Source organism: Phaenicophaeus curvirostris, chromosome 10 (genome assembly GCF_032191515.1).
Source record: "Phaenicophaeus curvirostris isolate KB17595 chromosome 10, BPBGC_Pcur_1.0, whole genome shotgun sequence".
NCBI classification, from domain to species: Eukaryota; Metazoa; Chordata; class Aves; order Cuculiformes; family Cuculidae; genus Phaenicophaeus; species Phaenicophaeus curvirostris.
Window position 1 is genome coordinate 9,806,995 of NC_091401.1, and position 18,502 is coordinate 9,825,496.

Genomic DNA, 18,502 nt, shown 5'->3' on the forward strand with positions numbered 1-18,502 from the left:
GCGGGGCCGGCGGGAACCGCGGGCGGCGCGGAGCTCGGCGGCCCCGCGCCCCGACACGGCCGGACCCGGCCGCGCCGCCGCCCGCCCCGCCCCGGGCCCGCCCCGAGCCCGCCCCCAGCACCGCCCCGACCAGAGCGGGGGCGGGAAAGGGGAGGGGAGAGAGAGCGGGGCGGAGGAGGGTGGGTGGAGGGCGGGGAGAGGGAAGGAGGGAGATAGGGAAGGGAGAGAAGGAGAGGGAGAAGGGGGGAAGGAGAGAAACTGATAGGGAGAAGGGAAGAGAAGAACAGGGAAGGGGAAGGGGAAGGGGAAGGGGAAGGGGAAGGGGAAGGGGAAGGGGAAGGGGAAGGGGAAGGGGAAGGGAAAAAACAAGGGAAAGGAGAGGGAGAGAAACAGAGGGACAGAAGGAGATAGAGAAAGGAGAGAAGGGGAGGGGGAGAGAAGGAAGGGGGAAGGAGAGAAGGGTAGGGAGAGATGGAGAGAAACAGGGAAAAGGGAGAATGAGGGAAGGAGAGGGGGAGACAGAGATAGAAGAGAAAGTAAAGAAGGAGAGGGAGAAGGAGGGAAACGGGGAGAAGGAGAGGGACCGCTGGGAAGAGCAGCATCGTCCCTCCTGTGGCTGCCCGCTCCAGCTTTCCCACCAGAGATGTCCAGGAGGACGATTCCCAGCAGCTCCTCCAGCCCCTCCCGTGCCTTGTATTGCGCTAGTGCGCATGGGATGCGGGGTTTTCAAAAGCCCTCTAAGAACTGCTCCAAAAACATAAAAAAAATAAAATAAAAAATAAAAAACCCCACACTGGATTTACCCAATAATGGCTCAGGCGGAAATGCATCTTCAGTGCTTAGAAGTGTTTCTAAAACCAGTACCAGCAGCCGGTGTCCCTGTGCGAGCAGGTAGAGCTGGGGTGCATCCCAGGACACCCGCAGGGATGGGGCAGCCACAGCTTCCTTGGGCAACTGGTGCCAGTGCCTCACCAGGCTCATAGTGAAGAAATTCCTCCTTATGTCTAGACTAAATCTGCCCCTCTGCAGTTTGTACACATTGCCCCTTGTCCTATCACTACAAGCCTGTATGAACAGTCCCTCCCCAGCTTTCTTGTAGCCCCTTCAAGAACTGAAGGTCATGATAAGATCTCCTCGGAGCCTTCTCTTCTCCAAGCTGAACAAGCCCAACTCTCTCAGTCTGGCCGCATATGGGAGGTGCTCCAGCCCTCTGATCATCTTTGTAGCCCTGCAGTGGACCGGTTCCAACAGCTCCAGATGAGGCCTCACAAGAGAGGAATAGAGGGGCAGAATCACCTCCCTCACCCTGCTGGCCACGCTATCGATGCAGCCCAGGACCTGGTTGGCCTTCTGAGCTGCAAGCACACATTGCCGGCTCACATTGAGCTTCTTGTCAATCAGCAACCTCAAGTCCTTCTCCGCAGGGCTGCCCTCAATCATACCATCCCCCATCCTGTATTGAAACAGCAAATTGCCCCAACCGAGGTGTAGGACCTTGTACTTGGCCTTGTTGAACCTCAAGAAAGCAATGGAAAGGAGAAGGCCACCAAATGCTGCTGTAGCTCAGAGTTGCCCCTCTGACATCCCTCAGGGAGAAGGGGAGAACCTGTGAGCTACAGCAGCATGTGGTGAACCCTCTCCTTGCCAGCGCTTCCTCTACCCAGCAGCTCCCTCAGCCTCGTAGCCTTTCTCCTCACCCTGACACACCAGGTCGGAGCTGCCGGAGGGCTGCACCTGGCTCACGCACAGACCCAGCCCTTGATGAGGGACAACACTGATAAAAGTATTTGCTGGAACATTTATTTTCTGAATGGTGTGGATCCAACTCTACAGCTTACAGAACGAGTAAAACACAAATTCCCCTGGTGTGTGTCTTATTGGGCAGTACTGTAAAGCAAGGAACAGAACAGTACAGATAGGGTGAAGGAGCTAAATGTGCAAGCAATCTACATCGCTTACCAAAAGGACTGCTGTACTCTCCTCAGATTTTCTATAGGGATATTAACAACCAAGCTTCCTCTACGGAAAAGCTTATGAGCCCCTTCCAGCCCCAAAGTGAAGGGAATATCCATAGCAGGAGGGCTCCACTCTTCCTTGCTCGCTTCTCCAAGCCACACAGCTTTGCAGGGCTGGGAGGCAGCGCAAGGGGAGCAGGGAGTGAACCCTGGCCCGAGGCACTGCCGCCACCCACACCGCACTGTCCTGCTTGAGATGCAGCGATCACACCGCACCGGACAAGCCAGGGGAATCGTCTCTCAACCCACCAGTGATTCTGGTAGCTGTACTGAAATGTTACTGCGACTTTTCACACAGAAATAACTTGTTAAGAGCAGAATTAAACCACCACTAAATATCTGAGGAAAGCCTGTATTTCAAACAGTGAGGGGAAAGGGGAAGGCATTTTAACCCCACAGCACTCCAGAAGCATTTAAAGCCACATTCTGCAAAAATAATTCGTATCTATTTGGCAAAATAATGCAAATTTTAAACCTGATGAGCTTGACACAATTGACTTTTGAAACACAGTATGTAATGGAAATGGATATACCTTCGAGCACCTTGCTGCACAAAACTCTTGCAGTTATTCTTTAGTCCTAATCCTTGACTTATACAAAAAGACTTCCACTTCTACATCCCTTTTATAAAGGTACAGATCGAATATTTCTGTGGCTTGAAGTGTTCACTAAAGACTAAGCGACCTTCATCCAGCTAAAGCTGAAATGTTTATCTGCAATTTTGGAGTGGGGTCTGCAATGGCATCAATTAGGCTGTATGAAATGATGAATCACAACAGCAGTACTGAGATACCATAGTTCATAAAACCATCTCCCCCACCAATATTGTGCTGCAGCACTAATGCAATAAAGGACAGAGACTACGGGAAGCAAAAACCACTCATGGCAGTGAAAAATCTTTAAAATACCATGAAGTTCAAATTAATTCTTTTCTTTCCATTTCACTCAGTTGAAGACAAGTATGAAATCTGGAAAAAAAAAAATCTAAAAAGCCATCACCAGTTCTTACACAATTTAAAATGTAGCAGGTAACAAATAAAGATAAGCAAACACAGACTGCAAGTATAACATTTGAAATGGCAAAACTAATCAGTAAACCCAAACATTAAATGCTGCAATTGGATTCTGCACCTTCCCTGCTGTTACACAGCAGTTAGAACTCTCTGACTCAGTGTGTGCAGGAGTACCAACAGTAACCCTGCCTTCATTATACTGCCCCACCTCTGCCTATGGAACCATGGTTCCAAGCAGCTCTTTAATTCGACCTACATGCGGCAAAATAGAATCTTATTTTTCAAAACTTGAGTAATACATGTATTTATTCCATGCACGTGGACTCAAAAACCCATGCAGAACCCTACTGAAATCAATTGGGTTCAGAGCAGCTGCAATATTCAATCCTCCCGGAACAAGTTTCAGACCTGGTAATCAACTTGCCTCTTTAAGCAACTCAATATCAATGAATATTTAATAAGTTTATATGAAAAAGTATTATGTGGCCAACTTTCAATTCTCACAGAGTTTGGTTGTTTGGTTTGGGTCTGGTTGTTTTTTTTTTTTAAGTCATCGACGCATCTGATGCAAAGCATTAGAAACAAAGATGACAAGAGACCAGATCACGCACTCTGCAGCTCTGTTGATGAAGCTGAGGCTGTTTTGGGCCACGATCACTGTATACAAAGAAATCACCTTAAAGAGAGTCTGAATCTCGCTTTTTCTCCTGCGGAATGGGATTTCAAGTATTTGCTGATCTTTGAGGGTAAGAGTGCAGGCAGGCACGTACGCAACAGTAGTCCAGAGCTGTAGCAGCAAGTTCCTGGCTGAGCTGCAGGCTGCCGGTGCTCAGCCCTTTGGCGAGGCGTGACAGGGGGCACAGCCAGAGCAGGGGGCTGTAGCAGGACATTTAATTCCCCAGAGTAGCTGAAAAGCTCACACACAGACCCCGAGTTTTAAAGACAGAAAACACAGAGAGATTGTGCCTCTTTCAATCTCCTCTTTCCAAGCACTAACAGAGATCATCATCAGGCAGCTGGCAGCTAAGAACCTCTCTTGGGGTTTTGTACTGAGGTAAAGAACAGATATGGAGACTATCATAGATTTAAAAAAATATATGTATAAAAATGTCGTCAAGCAGGGTTTTGTTACAAGTTGGGGGGGACAAGACCAATGCCAAAGAGAACTCTGACTCACCCACTTGCAGTGGCACCTCCATGACTTTTACAGCTGCCCCTAGACTTAAAAAACAAACAAACAAACAAAAAAAAAACCCCACTACCATGAAACAGAGCCCCAGGTCAGTGAAATACGAAGTACTTAAGTCTCACCGCCTTGCCTACGTGCAAAACTAAAAGAATAAAAACTTACCTGATAAGAACCACAGTAAGTGTGAAAGAGGAACATTGCACAGCTGAAGAGATACAGCCCTTCACAAATTTGTTCAGATACTTTGGTGTACATTTTCCACCCTCTATTTTACTTTATGACAGTCTAATTCAGGCTCATTAGTTTCGGTATAGTAGATCACTTATGTTGAATAATAAATCTTTCCTGTCCTTGAGAAGTAAAATCCACCATTGAAAAATCAAATTAAAACCCCCAAACAATTATTCCTTGGCCAGCTTCACTTTTTAAACATTATATCTTGCTTACTTTGATAGAGCAGAAAAGAATGCATCTTATCACATGCAGGTAGTTACACACCACAACCTAGTCGCCCCTCAGCTATAAATAAGGGGGCTACTTTTACCTCAGACTCTGCAGCGAGCAACACAGAAAGTGAGGGGTAAGTAACTGTGATTAAAATTCCCCTGTTTAAACTATAAAGAAAAAAAAAAAACTTTTTTTTGCCTTTGATGCTTAAATATTTCACCTTACAGTTTAATAATTTATATTTAGTAATTACATTTATGATTTTTACATGTAAGGTATTTAGACAGGATTTAGGTAACCCAAATCCTGATTACTGGAATGATTTCTCCCCCTGCTAAGTGATACCACCCCAGACAGAACCCTCCAACATCCCCCTCCTAATATCCCTTTGATTAAGTGATGGGGCTGCAAAAGTTTTGATCCATACTGGAACACTTCCTGGCTTCATTTTTTTTTATGCTTTAAAGACTTGCCTTTCTTATGTTCATAAGAACAGAGCAGGCACAAGGTGAACCATTTTTTCCTGAAGTCAAACTTCAGCAAGACTAATTATTTTGGAATGAGGATGGAGGTTTATGCTGTAATACAGCTGGCATGTGATAAGTTCTGGATGTTGATTAAAAACTCCTGTACATACCTTAACATATTCAGGATAGATATAGATGCCAAATTCCACAAACACTGCTCAAAAGTGAGATACAAGTTATAGATCACAAAATGTGAACAAAATTTAAATAAAATCGAGTAGCTGCCCAAACCTGGAGATTTCTGAGTTTATATTTTGGTGTGACCACTAGAGATGGGTGAGCATTTAGAATTGCAGATGCTTGTATTTGGCACCCTTCCTTCTAGTACTGTACATAACATCTGACAGCTCATTCGAAGTCTCATGCAGTAGTGGCAGCTGATTTCCCTCGAAACACACTTATTTCCAATAACACTGAAGTCTTCAGCAGCCATTTGATTAAGTGACAGGTGCAGCAATCTGCCTTCTAAAGCGCTTATTCTCTCTTGGATGTTCCTTCTGAACTGTGCGTGCAGAAGCTGTGCTGCAGAAGCAGCTGGCATGGACTGAAATTACCCCAGCGAGTCATAAACCAGAAATAAATAGCAAAGTGGACAACCTATCTGCAGCAATCTGTTCCCCTACCCCCTTTCTTTCTCCCTTCTATTTACCGCCAGTTGTACAGCTGACATTTTCAGTAAAGTTAATTTCAATAAACATTTAGAAATTCCTGTTTGTGCAGGGGGAGGAATTCCAGAACTTTATGAAAGTCCCGAGGACATGATGGTGCAGTGAAGTCTCTATCTGACTTTTATGAAAATTAGAAATCTTTTCTCAGCTGTTGTGTAACTGGTTTAAGTTCTAAAGGAAATGAAGAGATTCTACTTTTATTGCTACGTACCTTAAAATAATGGGCAAGGTACAGTTTCACATCAATAGCTTCTAAAATCTTTCGCAGGCCATATGTAAGAGCTACCTTAGCCAAATCCATTAGGGTAACTCAGCTCCCAGCAACCCAAGCCATGAACCTGGGTCAATAACATCTTGGCCCCCTCCACTCCTGTGGTTTGCAGCACCCAGGAACCCCCAGATCTCTTCTGCTGGCCAGTGCACCTCTCCCCGTGCCGGGGAGCTCTGCCCAGGCGCTGCTGCCAGGCAGGGTGTCACCCCACACCTCCTGCTGTGCCGCAGGGTGCTACGGGCATCGCTTGCCTCTCGTCTCCTGAAGGACAGCAGGCAACAGAAGCCACTCCACGACTTTCCCTTGGATGTAAGCATTCAGAGGATGGAGAAAAATAGCTGAGCCCCGTTTGACTACAGACTGGACAGATTAAATCCCAGGCAACAGTGTTCCCCATCCTTGCCTTAAAATACAGAGCTCAGAAAAAGACAGTGAGAGTTCAGTGTTTCTCACATAACCAACATGCAACATGCTATAAATGACTGTCTAGGAAAGACCTTGAAATTAAACCACCCTGCCTCTTGAAAACTCAGCAAGAAACATAAATCACTCGCTATTAACTCCTGAAAATCTTCAGCATTTGAGCAAAAGGCTCTCAATATGTAACATTATCAAATTTTTACTCTGTATCACACTGAGAACTTCCTGCAGGCTGGCATGAAAGATGAGCACCCCCACTGAAACTTAACTGTCTAGAAATCAGAACTTATTGCAAACTTTTCTCTTTTCTAATTAGCTAGTACAGTTATTCCCTCTATAAAAACAAAGCATGAGAATCCACAGCCTTTAAATTCACACAACGGCCACTATTCAATCTCAGTCTCATGCCTTAAATTTTATAGCCAGTTCTTTTCCAGAGTTTGCCCGAGGTGATAGTCTCCATTCAGCTAATACACAGAGAGTTCTTTCCCATAATGCAGGAACGATAACTAAAACACCAGGAAAAAAATAAGTCATCATCAACCCAAGGGATGCAGATTTTATGATGAAAATGACCAGAATCAGATGGGAAAAAAAAAAAAATAAATGTAACCTAAGTTCAGAAGGTTCATCTCCAATCCCTGAGCTGCTCTGTTTGCAACAGCGTTAGCTCTCACGCTATCCAGCAGGTGAAAACATCTGGCTAAATCATTCCTGAGACAGAAGTTCAGGTTTTTAGCATGGCTAAAAAGATGAAAACGGTTTTCCACCCCCAGTGATTACTTTGGTGATGATCTTGATTGCTGGTAATGACCTTAGAAACTGAGCACAGGCTAATTCCCTGATCCATCTTCCACAAATCCAAACCACGTTCATGGATTCCAGCCTGCTCTTCCCACACCACCTAAATTTTACACCCAGAACAGTCTGTCATACAGATTGACCTGTTCTGCTAGGTTAGAAACAGTTCATGAATGATTTCTAAGGCGTAGACCTTACACCCACCCTTTCTCCATGCTCATCTTGCTCCAAGCACACCTAACACACCCAAGGTCCTAATGACCACAGTCTCAGCCCTAGGTCCAGCCTCAGAAGCCCAAGCAGCAGAACCAGGAAACAGATTCCACCCCTGCTCGCAGACAACCTCTTAACAAGGTCTTGAAGAGTCAAATCCATGGTCTGTATTTAAGGGAAGCAGCTACAGAAGTTTTTGAGTCCACACAACAGTAACAAAACCAAAAAGCAATAGGTGCAGGGATATCATATGTTTCTTGACTGTGAGCTCTAAGTGAAGGCTGTTAGTAACCGGGACTTGTAATCTCACTGACATGAATGCACCAGGTTCCAACAACAAGATTTCATATTCCAACCTTTCCCATCTTGTGAGGCATCTGAGGTCCCTTTCTCCTTTTTAGTCTTTCAAAGATCTTGTAGAAGCTAAATTGACTTGGAGGCATCTGCTCCTCTCAGATTTGACTGGGGTTCAATCGTCATTGGTGAAAGGGAGAGACACAGAGAGAGAGACACAGCCTTAGTTCTGCATTTCCTTCCTCCCACACACCTCATCACATAAACCTGCCTACCATGCTGCTCGTCCCACCTTTCCACATGGACAGTGGCCAAACAAACACTAGAGCTGGTGGCTGGTAAGCGATGGGAGTACATGACAAGAGTGGAAGCGAGCTGGATGCAGAGCACGGCATCAACTCGGCCCGTCTTATCAAAACACAAGCTCCAAATGAAAATACCGTGAGCAAAGCTGCATGTTACAAGTGAACCGCTACCAAAACCGAGGACTGTCCTGCTCACTGCCCACCCTTGTTCTCTGTGCTAAGCCAATTCAACTAAGCCAGCAGAAAGTCAACCAAGTGAAAACAAGCACATTAAAAAAGTGGTTTCCCTTATGATTTGAACCGGGCACAAAAAGCAGAAGAAAGGACAGAAAAGCAAGAGAACAGGAGGCACAGAGAAGGCAGGAACAGGACCTGCATCCCACAGCAGCAACAAACTGCAACACTGGCCCGACCATAACACAAAACCTCGCACTACGGTGTAACAGTGGCTCAGTTTCCTTCCCCTGACATTCCTGCAAACCACTTTAGGTACTTTTGAAAAGCTGCTCATCATCTCAGTATCTGAGCAACAGTTCCAAATGGGGGGTTTAATTTGTTCGAGAGAGGATTATACAGGCAGCTACACAGTGAGCAGCCCCTGCCTCATTAATGAGTTTCTCAGCAGCACAGAGGTCGCTGTTGACAGCAGAAGAGCAGCAATTACAGTTCGACAACACAAGCAGAATCAGCATCAACCATCAGAGGAGCTGCAGAGGCCAAGAAACTGCCCTTAGCTCAACACGCACGAACATTGGTCTTTTCCAGGTTAAAAATAAAACCACTTCTTGATATCGGCAAACTGACAATTTTATTGTCACCACATCATTTGGAAAATTTTCTACATAAAATACAAACTCAAAAGCAAGTAAGACAAAAAAGTTCATGTGAAACTACCGTTTCCTCTTTAAATAGCCACAAATAGAAATCCCTGCACAAGATCAGACATCAGAACTGACAAACGGAACAGCCTTACCCATGAAAATTAACTGTGCTGACAGAAGCAAGCAGAGGAAAAATAGTCTGTAATTAAGACTTTAGCATCCTACATCAGAAAAACAGAAAAATACACCTGGATGAAATTAAATGAGCATTTTAGTTATGGTTCTTACAAGAGTCGCTTACAAAGGTAAGAGCAGCAGCTCCAGCAGCAGCATGGACCAGCAGCACACTACAGTAGGTCATGCAGCAAACTGAGCAAAAAAGTTTTCAAATAGTACTGTGAGTTGTTCTAATAAAATAGAAGTTTAAGAACTCAACAGCCTTATTAAAAAAATTAAACTATATAATTTTCAGGGTTTGACTGCCAATATCAAGTTTGTGATCTGATAAATCTCCTGATGCTCAACAGTGATTTTAAAAGAACAGAACTGTAAAACTTTCATCTGGATTATTCCACTGGTGCTGCCTTCAGCTGCAGAGAATTCACTTCTCTTGCTAGACTTTTGTACTTGCCCCCAAATCTCATGTTTTCAACAAAGAAAAAGCCTAGAAATTAGACCAATCTTTACTAAAAAGGCAATTCAAAAATCTTTCAAAACTGCCTTTACCTTAATGCAGCCTAATACATGCGTCCTCATGTATGTATTCACTGTAGCTGAGAAATGTCTCACCTCAAACTCCTCCAGCAGCCGCACCACCAGCCAGCGACCTAAAACCAGATACAAAGTTCAGACTTCAATCCATCTGCAGAAACATAACAATGCTTCTAATGTTTGTTTATTAAAGCATGAATTCCACCAAAGGACCATAAATGCCTGTGGAGGAACCCCCTCCCCCAGCAAGCTTCCAACAGCCATCAAAGTTACTCTGAACGCATTTGCCATTTTTGGCTGATCTTGCTCTTTCCATCAAAGATTCTGCAGTACTTATGTCATGTTAACTGAATTCTTTCAAGATACCTTCCTCTCTCACAGGCACAGAGACAGCAAGACTCTTTTTTTTCAATATTCCAAGAACATACTTCAAATACTGCTTGATCCCCAAGAACCCCGTACGGATAAAGTTGGATTTCCCATTTTAGTGCTCGGTAACTCCGGTGTCTCATGAGTGCTCGCACCAGAGCGGAGGTCTGATACAAGTTTTACACAGGTTCAGCTATAAAATCTGCCTCAGAAATTTATTAAATAAAACTAGTACAAACTATCCCAACAACAGGGAAAATCATCATTGAAAAAGCACAGGAGTAATTTTACATGCAGAAAACCACAATGAATACAATAATCCATCAACTTCAGAGGGTTCACATGTGCTTAGGCAGAGCTGCTCTATTAGTACAGAAGTGAATTTGTAAATGCAGAAAGCCAGAGTACATTCGGTGTCACGGGGATAGATGAACTCGTCTTAGCAATAGTTGCAATTCTAAATATAAGCTTTGGAAAACAGCATTTTGTTACCCTTGTTCATACGTGGTTTATTCTTACACTTCAAAACCTCCAAAGGGGAGTCAGGGGGAAAGTACGTGCACAGTGCCCAAATAATAGCCCAACTCTGACTTTCAGAAACCAACTCTTCTTCAAATAGTATCACAAAAGTGACACGCAGCTGGTGTGTGAAGAAGTCAAAGGAAGTCGCAGAGTTTAAAAAAAGTCAGTTCAAAGATAAACACTTCTGTAACACTGGCAAGGAAAGATTTTAATCGCCTGAAAGAGACTCTGTGCAACCGAGTAGCTTTACTCCACCGAGACGGGGCCCACGCGCAAAGAGCGTGAGAGTCTGACCAAGTCTTCCAGAGACACTCAGAGGTCAGCCCCGGTTCAGAACAGCTGTGAGCTTGCAACTCTGTACGTCCTCAGCCTTTGCTTACATAACTGAAGATCCTACTGAGCGCTGCACCACCACAGACCAGCACAACAGTCTCTAGCGCCTATCTGGGAATATACCATGCATGTTCCATTTCTAGCATGACCCCACACTGCGATGAGCTCACCAGCTCCCATTCCAGGCTAGGGGGCGTTATTCGGCCACACTACTACTCAGCTGTAGCAAGCTACACTCAGTTCCTCTGCTGTGGATAAACCTAAGGCATGAATATTTGCCGTGGTATCATCCATGAGGCAGGGCAGGAGAGGACAGAGAAGCCCTTCACCCACTCGTGCCTCCTCCCCTTCCCACAGCGAAGGCTGGGATGCTCACCAGCCACGCGGAGCTGGAGTGCAAGGGGCTCTCTCTTCCTCTAAGATCACAAAAGCCACTTGGAAACACCGGACCACAACTTCTTGGGTCACAGCTTTTTTCACAAGGATTCCTTTGAATGCTACTCTCCAAATCAATGCTTAAATTACCAATATCCAATACCAAGTGGATGATTTTTCACCCCCAAAGCTTGCAGAAGCACAAGTCAGGCAGTAACAACCCACTCCAACAATACCTTGTCACTGCAACAGGACCTCAGAAAAAAAAATCAATTTCACAGCCAGCCTAATCTTTAGTCTTCAATATTAAACTGCATCTCTTACAAAAGATTTGTTAGCAGATGCTGTCTCCCTGCCACTGTTCTTTGTGGAAAAGGCAAGCTATAAACAAAGCTATTTATAAAAGAGGAAGAAAAAAAAAGAAAGAGTAAGTAGAATCAAAAGATGTTCTTTTCAACGGGAGAAAAAACAGGCATTCGGTTAAGGACACAGGTTCTTAATTGCTCTTAAAAGATTATTAGGTACAAAACAGCTTTTCAAAAACCCAGCATATGAAGCAAAGAACAAGAGGTACGAGAATGGTATTTAGAGAACAAAGATACTGAAAAAAATTATTGCATAATAAAGCTGCTACAAAATGAAGTCTAATGGGTGTGCACCTTTAGCTCTCTAGCTATTCGGCTCGAGCCTTCTAGAATCGCTGACGAGAACTCTATAAAAGCTGAAATCAAAATGAATTATTGAAAAGTATGGCTAACCTGTAACGCCAAGCGATTTTTTACCCTGAGGATTTTTAGCTATTAAATGAAATATGCGATTGATTCTGCAGGTAAAACATTCCTGCGGTGGACCCTCTTCAGTCTCACTTTACGCAGAACACTGGCATTTATCATTCCTCTATTTATAAACAGCTACAAGATAATAGTTTTAAAGAAGTTAATAGGATCTGAAGTAATCACCTTCCAGGTGGTGAAGTTAGGATTCACCCTTTCCCCAACTGATATTCATATCTACTTTTTGCTCTAGAAAGCCTTACCTAGTCTGTGCCAGAGGTGAATACACCACCTTTAAGAAACAGTAACTTAGTTTCTAATAGTTCATCTACCAAAATCTGTACATGTGAAACACCTGATGCTACATGGAGAAAGGAAGATATAAAAAATAAACTGCATATTTCTATGTCAGATACTTTATAACATAACACAAAGATAAGGTGCATTCTTTTCTCATTATCGATGCATCTATTCAATGGCCACACTAAGAAAATCTTTACAGCACACATTGCTTTCACCATATTTCCAGTGTTCCAGATCATCTCCCAGTTCTCATCAGACAATTCTCCGCTTCATCTCACATTTGCAGCAGTTTATGTAATCTTATAACATAAGTCTCCCATCAGGAAAAAAATGGAGAAATTTTTCTTTTTTTTAATTAAATATACATGTTTTTCAGAAGACCTTTTAGATGCTGCTTCTGGAAGCGCTGCCTCTCAGGCTACGTACACACAGAACAGAAGACTCTCCCCATCACGATTACAAGATTTAACAGTGTAAAACCTATTGATACACAAGTATAGCAGCAGGCCATCATCCAACACTCTGTGCTTGTAATCAAGTACAGCTTTTGCTTTTACAAACAGTTCACAGGAGGCCAGATCCCTTTTCATTTTATGTTTTATTACAATCTGCCCACACCTCCAAGTATAAACATTGAACCCTCCTCATTCCTCATCCCTCCCACCCTCCCACCCACGGAAAAGTTGCATAAGAGACCAAGGTGAAGCCACATCAATGCCTAACACAGAACAGTTTTGGAGAAGGGAAAGCCTGACATTAAAAAAAAAAAAAAAGTTAAACAGCCTCTTGATTCCAAACCAGTAATAAATAAAGTACGGAATAAAAAATTTAATTTTTTTCCATTTTGAAGAACTTCTGTAACTGAGGAATAAATTCAATAAAATAATGTAAAAGTTGCCCTTTTTGGAGTAAAAATCAGTTTTAGAAAACAATGGTGTACTGTAGGTTGCCTCTGCTTAGGGCAAGAGCTCATACAGCCTCAGGCTTGCTGTCCCTTCATTGTCCCCCATGCGTGCCATAAACACAGCTGTTACCGATACATCATATCTGTGTGATACACACACACATAGACTTATGATGCATCTCTGCAGACACCCTTTTTTAAAAGCAAACTAAAATGTTACTCTGGTGTCATAAACATTCCCTACAATTAAAATGGAGAAGTAGGAAGCATTGTAAAGCTTTTTGTGGTACGACCGTTCAGCTGTTCTAACAGTAAAGCATCACAGTAGGAATGAAAACCCAGCCACCGGATTCAAAAGGTGCTTTTATCCAGATAGTGAAACTAGCGAAAAGAGGAACAGAGCTACCACTACACTGAAAGATCCAAGCACCATAGTGTGTCTGAAATACACAGTACTTCCAAACAAACTATGCAACCCTTTAGAGATCTGCATCACCACTGGGGCAAGAAAACAACAGCTTCTTTTTCTGTTCAGGTTTTATTTGAAATCTAATTCAAATTGTCAAAGCTACAAAAAGGGGGAACATCTGAATTATTTCTGCTATGTCACAACATCCTAAAACAAAATATCACTACTGCCAGCAGATCAGTTACACGCATTTCTGATGAAACTTCTAAACACAAAAATATTTCATTTGGGAAATAGTCACAATGAAGATAGTTTTGTACAATATAAAACAAAGATGGGCCTACAGATGCTGATACTCATGAGTATACACGTGCATTCACAAAAAAAAGAAAAAAAAATCAGGAATGCTTGTTTGTTTTTTAACAGACTGTTCAGGCACAAAAACAAAACCGCATTTCCAGTAAGTGACAGCATCATAAAAAATATTAACATTGTCAGTGTTTGCTTTTCTTTGACTTCTTGTGAGATCTGTGAGGAGAACGGGACTGAGACCTGGATTTCTTCCCTGACTTTTTAGGGGACCTGGATCGTGATCGTCTTGATCTTTTGGGTGTCCTGGAGCCAGATGGTGACCTGCAAAATAATAAATTTTTATGTCAAATACTAACTGAAAATACCAACTTTTTCTACAGTCATTTGGCATTCATTTACTGAGCTAAACAAGGTATAAAATATCTTTCTCTAGTAAGGGGACAGAACAAGCATCCTGCTTTTGAGAAAAAGGCTATTTTTGCATTATAAGGGTTTTAACATATTTTAGGCTTAGCTTCAGTGCTTAAAATTCACAAGAAAAATAACACCAACTCATGTCCTTCTTAAACCAACACGAAGAATTCACAACCTTCCACATCTGCCTCAGCCACCTTGGCTTTTGTACCAATAGCAGCCTATATCCATGTAGAAGAGAACATAAATGGAAAGTTATGTTGAATTGTGTTATGCTGAAATACTTTTACTTTCCATCAAGCCCGTTCAGCTTGTGATTTAATCCCACAGAAAAAGAACATACACCAAATAAACTTACTGTCAAGCTAACCCGCACCCCACACATGAATCTGATATAACGTAAACAGAATCACCATCATATTAACCTTAAGAAAATGTCGCATATACTTTTCTGCTTCTGTTGGAACTTCTAATTTATAGCACAAGAATCTGATTACTCTAAATACGTGCTACGATTTTCTCAATAGTATCAAAGGAATTTTCCTCAGTGTATCTGATGAATCTTATATCAGTAAGACATTCTACACCTCTACAAGAAATGGAGGTTGAAGTTTTGAGTTATGAGCTACAAAAGAACCAAGACAATAACAGAATCTCAACCTAAGTTTAACATTAACAAGAGACAAATATTTGTGTCAGGCTGGAGATTAGGCAATACCTACTTCGGAAACAAAAACCCATAAGCCGTATCCAATCTTGATCTTTTTTCATTATAAAAACAAACCATGGGAGATGAACTTCACGTAAGCAAGTCACTGGTGGAAGACTGCATGCTCACTATAATCCTAGAAGTTCTATGGGCCACAGAAGATTTGCCCTTTGAAAATAAAAAGCTAATAACAAAGCAATGCGCTTTGGTTTAAAGCAGTATTTCTCAAAATTATTGGCAAACAGGCAAACAAGAACATAGAAGCGAAGAGTCTCCAGGTATCAAGGTAGGAGGTTGTATACGTTTCAGACACAACATGTCCAAACATATTAACCAGGAACATGCAGTGCAGTCCACTAAGAGAGAAAATCGTATATCAAATATGGTCTGCTAAAAAACACTCAAACAAAAAGCCCAACCGAAACACACCTACACACTTAACTTTCCTACAACCTGAAACAGAGAAGATACCAGCTTACCTTTTGCCTTTTTTACTGACATCTCTGGGAGAATCTTTATGTGATGACCGAGAACGTGAACTCTCTTTGTGGGACCGTTCAGAGCGCTCTGAGCGTTCCGATTTTGGCGATGGAGACTTTGCTCGCCTACTGCCACTGCTGCGAGAGGGGCTGGGAGAAGCACTGTGTCGTCTTTTCCTGGGTAAAGAAAGCAAATAGTTATGTACATACACGCACTGAGACATACAGAGAAGTGAAAACGTGTATTAAGAAAATTGATTCCTTTCTGCAGATACTTTCTTCTGCCAGTGTAACATTAGATCCTATAAAGTAATTAAAGGGTAGTAGGCAAAAATCAAGTTCAACATGTGCACCAGACTTTGTTTGGCTGAAAAAACATTTAGGCTTGTGACTCATCATTGTTTACTGCACTGTAAAAACATTCTGTCACAATTTCCTGAAAAGCAGTTTCCCACATCTACACTTAATAACCCAGAAGAGTTTGGCTCTGCAAGTATTAGAAGATCAGAGCCTACAATCAACTACACTAAAACTTGCTGTTCTGAAGTTTTCACTGTGAGATTAATAACATGTAAACCACCACAAATAAACTGTGGTATGACTTCAGTACAGTTTTTGGGCTGAAACACTGCAGTCAATGTGCTGCTAAAAGACAGTTCAACACACCCTGTTTTCCACTAGTCATTATTTCACCAGATTTCCTCACAGCCTAAATGAGCCAAAAGCGGATTCTATCCAAAAGGACATGTCACTTTGGGCAGGGTAAAAATGACAATGCCTTTAAAACTGAGACATGCTTTAAGAGCCAAAGTGTATTATTTTTTGTTCTTGGGTTCTTTTTTGTTTGGGTGAGTTTGTGTTTTTCTTTTAAAATGAGATGTGTGACACAACATAATTTCAAGGCTGCGACTGTATACAAAGACACCAGCTGTGAGGTTTTTTCCTCCCATCCACTTTACTCCATGGAAAGCCATACCTCTCTTTTCTTGTTGGCGTACATTCCTCCTTTTCCTTCTTATCTTTGGACCTGGAGTCTGTTTTTTCCTTGTCCTTTTTGTCTCTGTCCCGCTCTCTTTCCAGCTCTTTTTCTTTTTCCTAAATTATCAGAAGCATTTGTGATTTCAGACAAGGCGTGACTTAATTGCTACATAAAGACAATCGAGCTAATCACAAATAGCATAAAAGCACTGAGTACTGAAGGAATACAGCACACAACCTGGGAAGGAAATAACAGTCTCACCATACCCGCTCTCCAAATCTTTCCTGTGCTCTGTACACGGCAGAAACATTTATTGTCACACAAATGCTGACAAAACAAGGAAAGATGTCACCCTCTGTGAGAAAGTCTGAGTATCTGATTGGAAAGGAACAGCCTGTCATTATAAAAATTTCAGGGTAACATCACAGCCAAATTCAACATGAAACAATACCAGGAATCAGTTTCTGTATGCATTCATCTTCATTGACCCAGACTGAAAATCGAGATAATTTCAAAACTCCAAGACATTTAAAGAAAAACAAAAATGCAAACAAGATTCTGCAATGATGTCTACTCTGTCAAAAAAAAAAAAGATCCCCTAAATATGATACATTTCTATGTCCTAACAGGACCATTTTGAAAGTAAATACATACCCTGAGCTGACCTCATTTGTCTGTCAAACAGAAAATTAATGATGCAAAAATAACCCTAAACATCAGCAAGTCCATGTTCAGAGACGAAGAGACGCACTTCTGTCTATACTGGCATAAAAAACAATTCCTTCCATGGCAAAAAAATGAATAGATATTCCCTTCATACCAAATAATGCAGACAAAGAAGGGGTAATTTAGCTAAATGAAATAAAGAGGGGGAGGGAGACAACACCACAAGTGCAGGAAATGCCAGCACAGCTACGCTAATCTAGTCTCATGTTTTCTTTACATGGAAGATTTACTGGTGAAATTTTGAGTTGTTCTTTGCTACACCTACTATTGCAAACTATGTCAGAACAGCCCTTAAGATGGGCCTAGCATATTTCATAGCATAACTAATTATTTCATCTGGATAACAGTAATAAACAGTGTTTGATATTGCTCTAAGTTCCTGTCCTCGTAATAATGAACAGCACTATTAGGAAATTGGCTCTTGGAAAGCCTGTTCTATATTAAATTGGACAAAACTCAATAACTAACCATCAAGTTCACAGGAAACACAATGAGAACCAGTACGACGTTATTATTATATTCTGTGCTTACTGTACAAATAACTTATTTCTCCAATTACAGAAATCATTGAGGAAGTGGGAAGGTTTAGGATAGAACTGTATTTAAATGTTGAGTTACTTTTAACAGTTGAAGCCTTAACTGCTAACATAAACCTCCAAACATGTAAAACTCCTCCAGGGATCAATTTTTTCACCTTTTACAAGTCTCTTTCTTGAAGGCACTGCGCCTTAAATCACTAAATTACTTTAGAGAATTAGTTAGGTATTGAGCCCCAAATAATGCAAGAACAAGTGACAGATACCTGGGGAAAACTGCCTATTTGTATCCAGCTTCCAAAAACTGCATGGGTACCTGATTCCATCACTGATCTGTCAGGCTGTGAAACCAGATTAGAGAAGCAACTGCCACTTACTCTGTCTCACTAAACGCATTGTCCAAACAGGATACATGTTCTTTCGGTATGTGTCAGAGGTTCAAGATCTCATGACATTCCATATATGATGTGAATTTTTAAAACTGCTCTGATTTCATAGTCCAGAGATGACTACTAAAAATGGTAACGGCACAGAATTGTTCACTTTTGGGTGACAGTATGAGCTGGAATTATCCAGGTAATCTTAGACACTGGAGAATCAGAAGCATATACACTGCTTAACACTGTTCTTTCTCTTCTTTTGGAATCCTTCAGCACAACAGATC

The 18,502-nt window shown here is 42.1% G+C and overlaps 1 protein-coding gene across 7 annotated transcripts in view; it reads right to left on the minus strand.

Annotated features, from left to right (window-relative positions):
- Window positions 1–10,260: 10,260 nt before the first annotated feature.
- Window positions 10,261–18,502, minus strand: part of U2SURP (U2 snRNP associated SURP domain containing) — a 45,735-nt gene continuing 37,493 nt past the window's right edge. For all 7 annotated transcript variants that reach the window (XM_069864921.1, XM_069864917.1, XM_069864920.1 and 4 more), the window contains 3 exons: window positions 16,574–16,692; window positions 15,598–15,774; window positions 10,261–14,316 (listed from right to left, as the gene is read on the minus strand). In XM_069864921.1, the coding sequence (XP_069721022.1) occupies window positions 14,178–14,316; window positions 15,598–15,774; window positions 16,574–16,692 (435 nt within the window). In that variant the 3' untranslated portion in view covers window positions 10,261–14,177. The remainder of the gene's footprint in view (window positions 14,317–15,597; window positions 15,775–16,573; window positions 16,693–18,502) is intronic.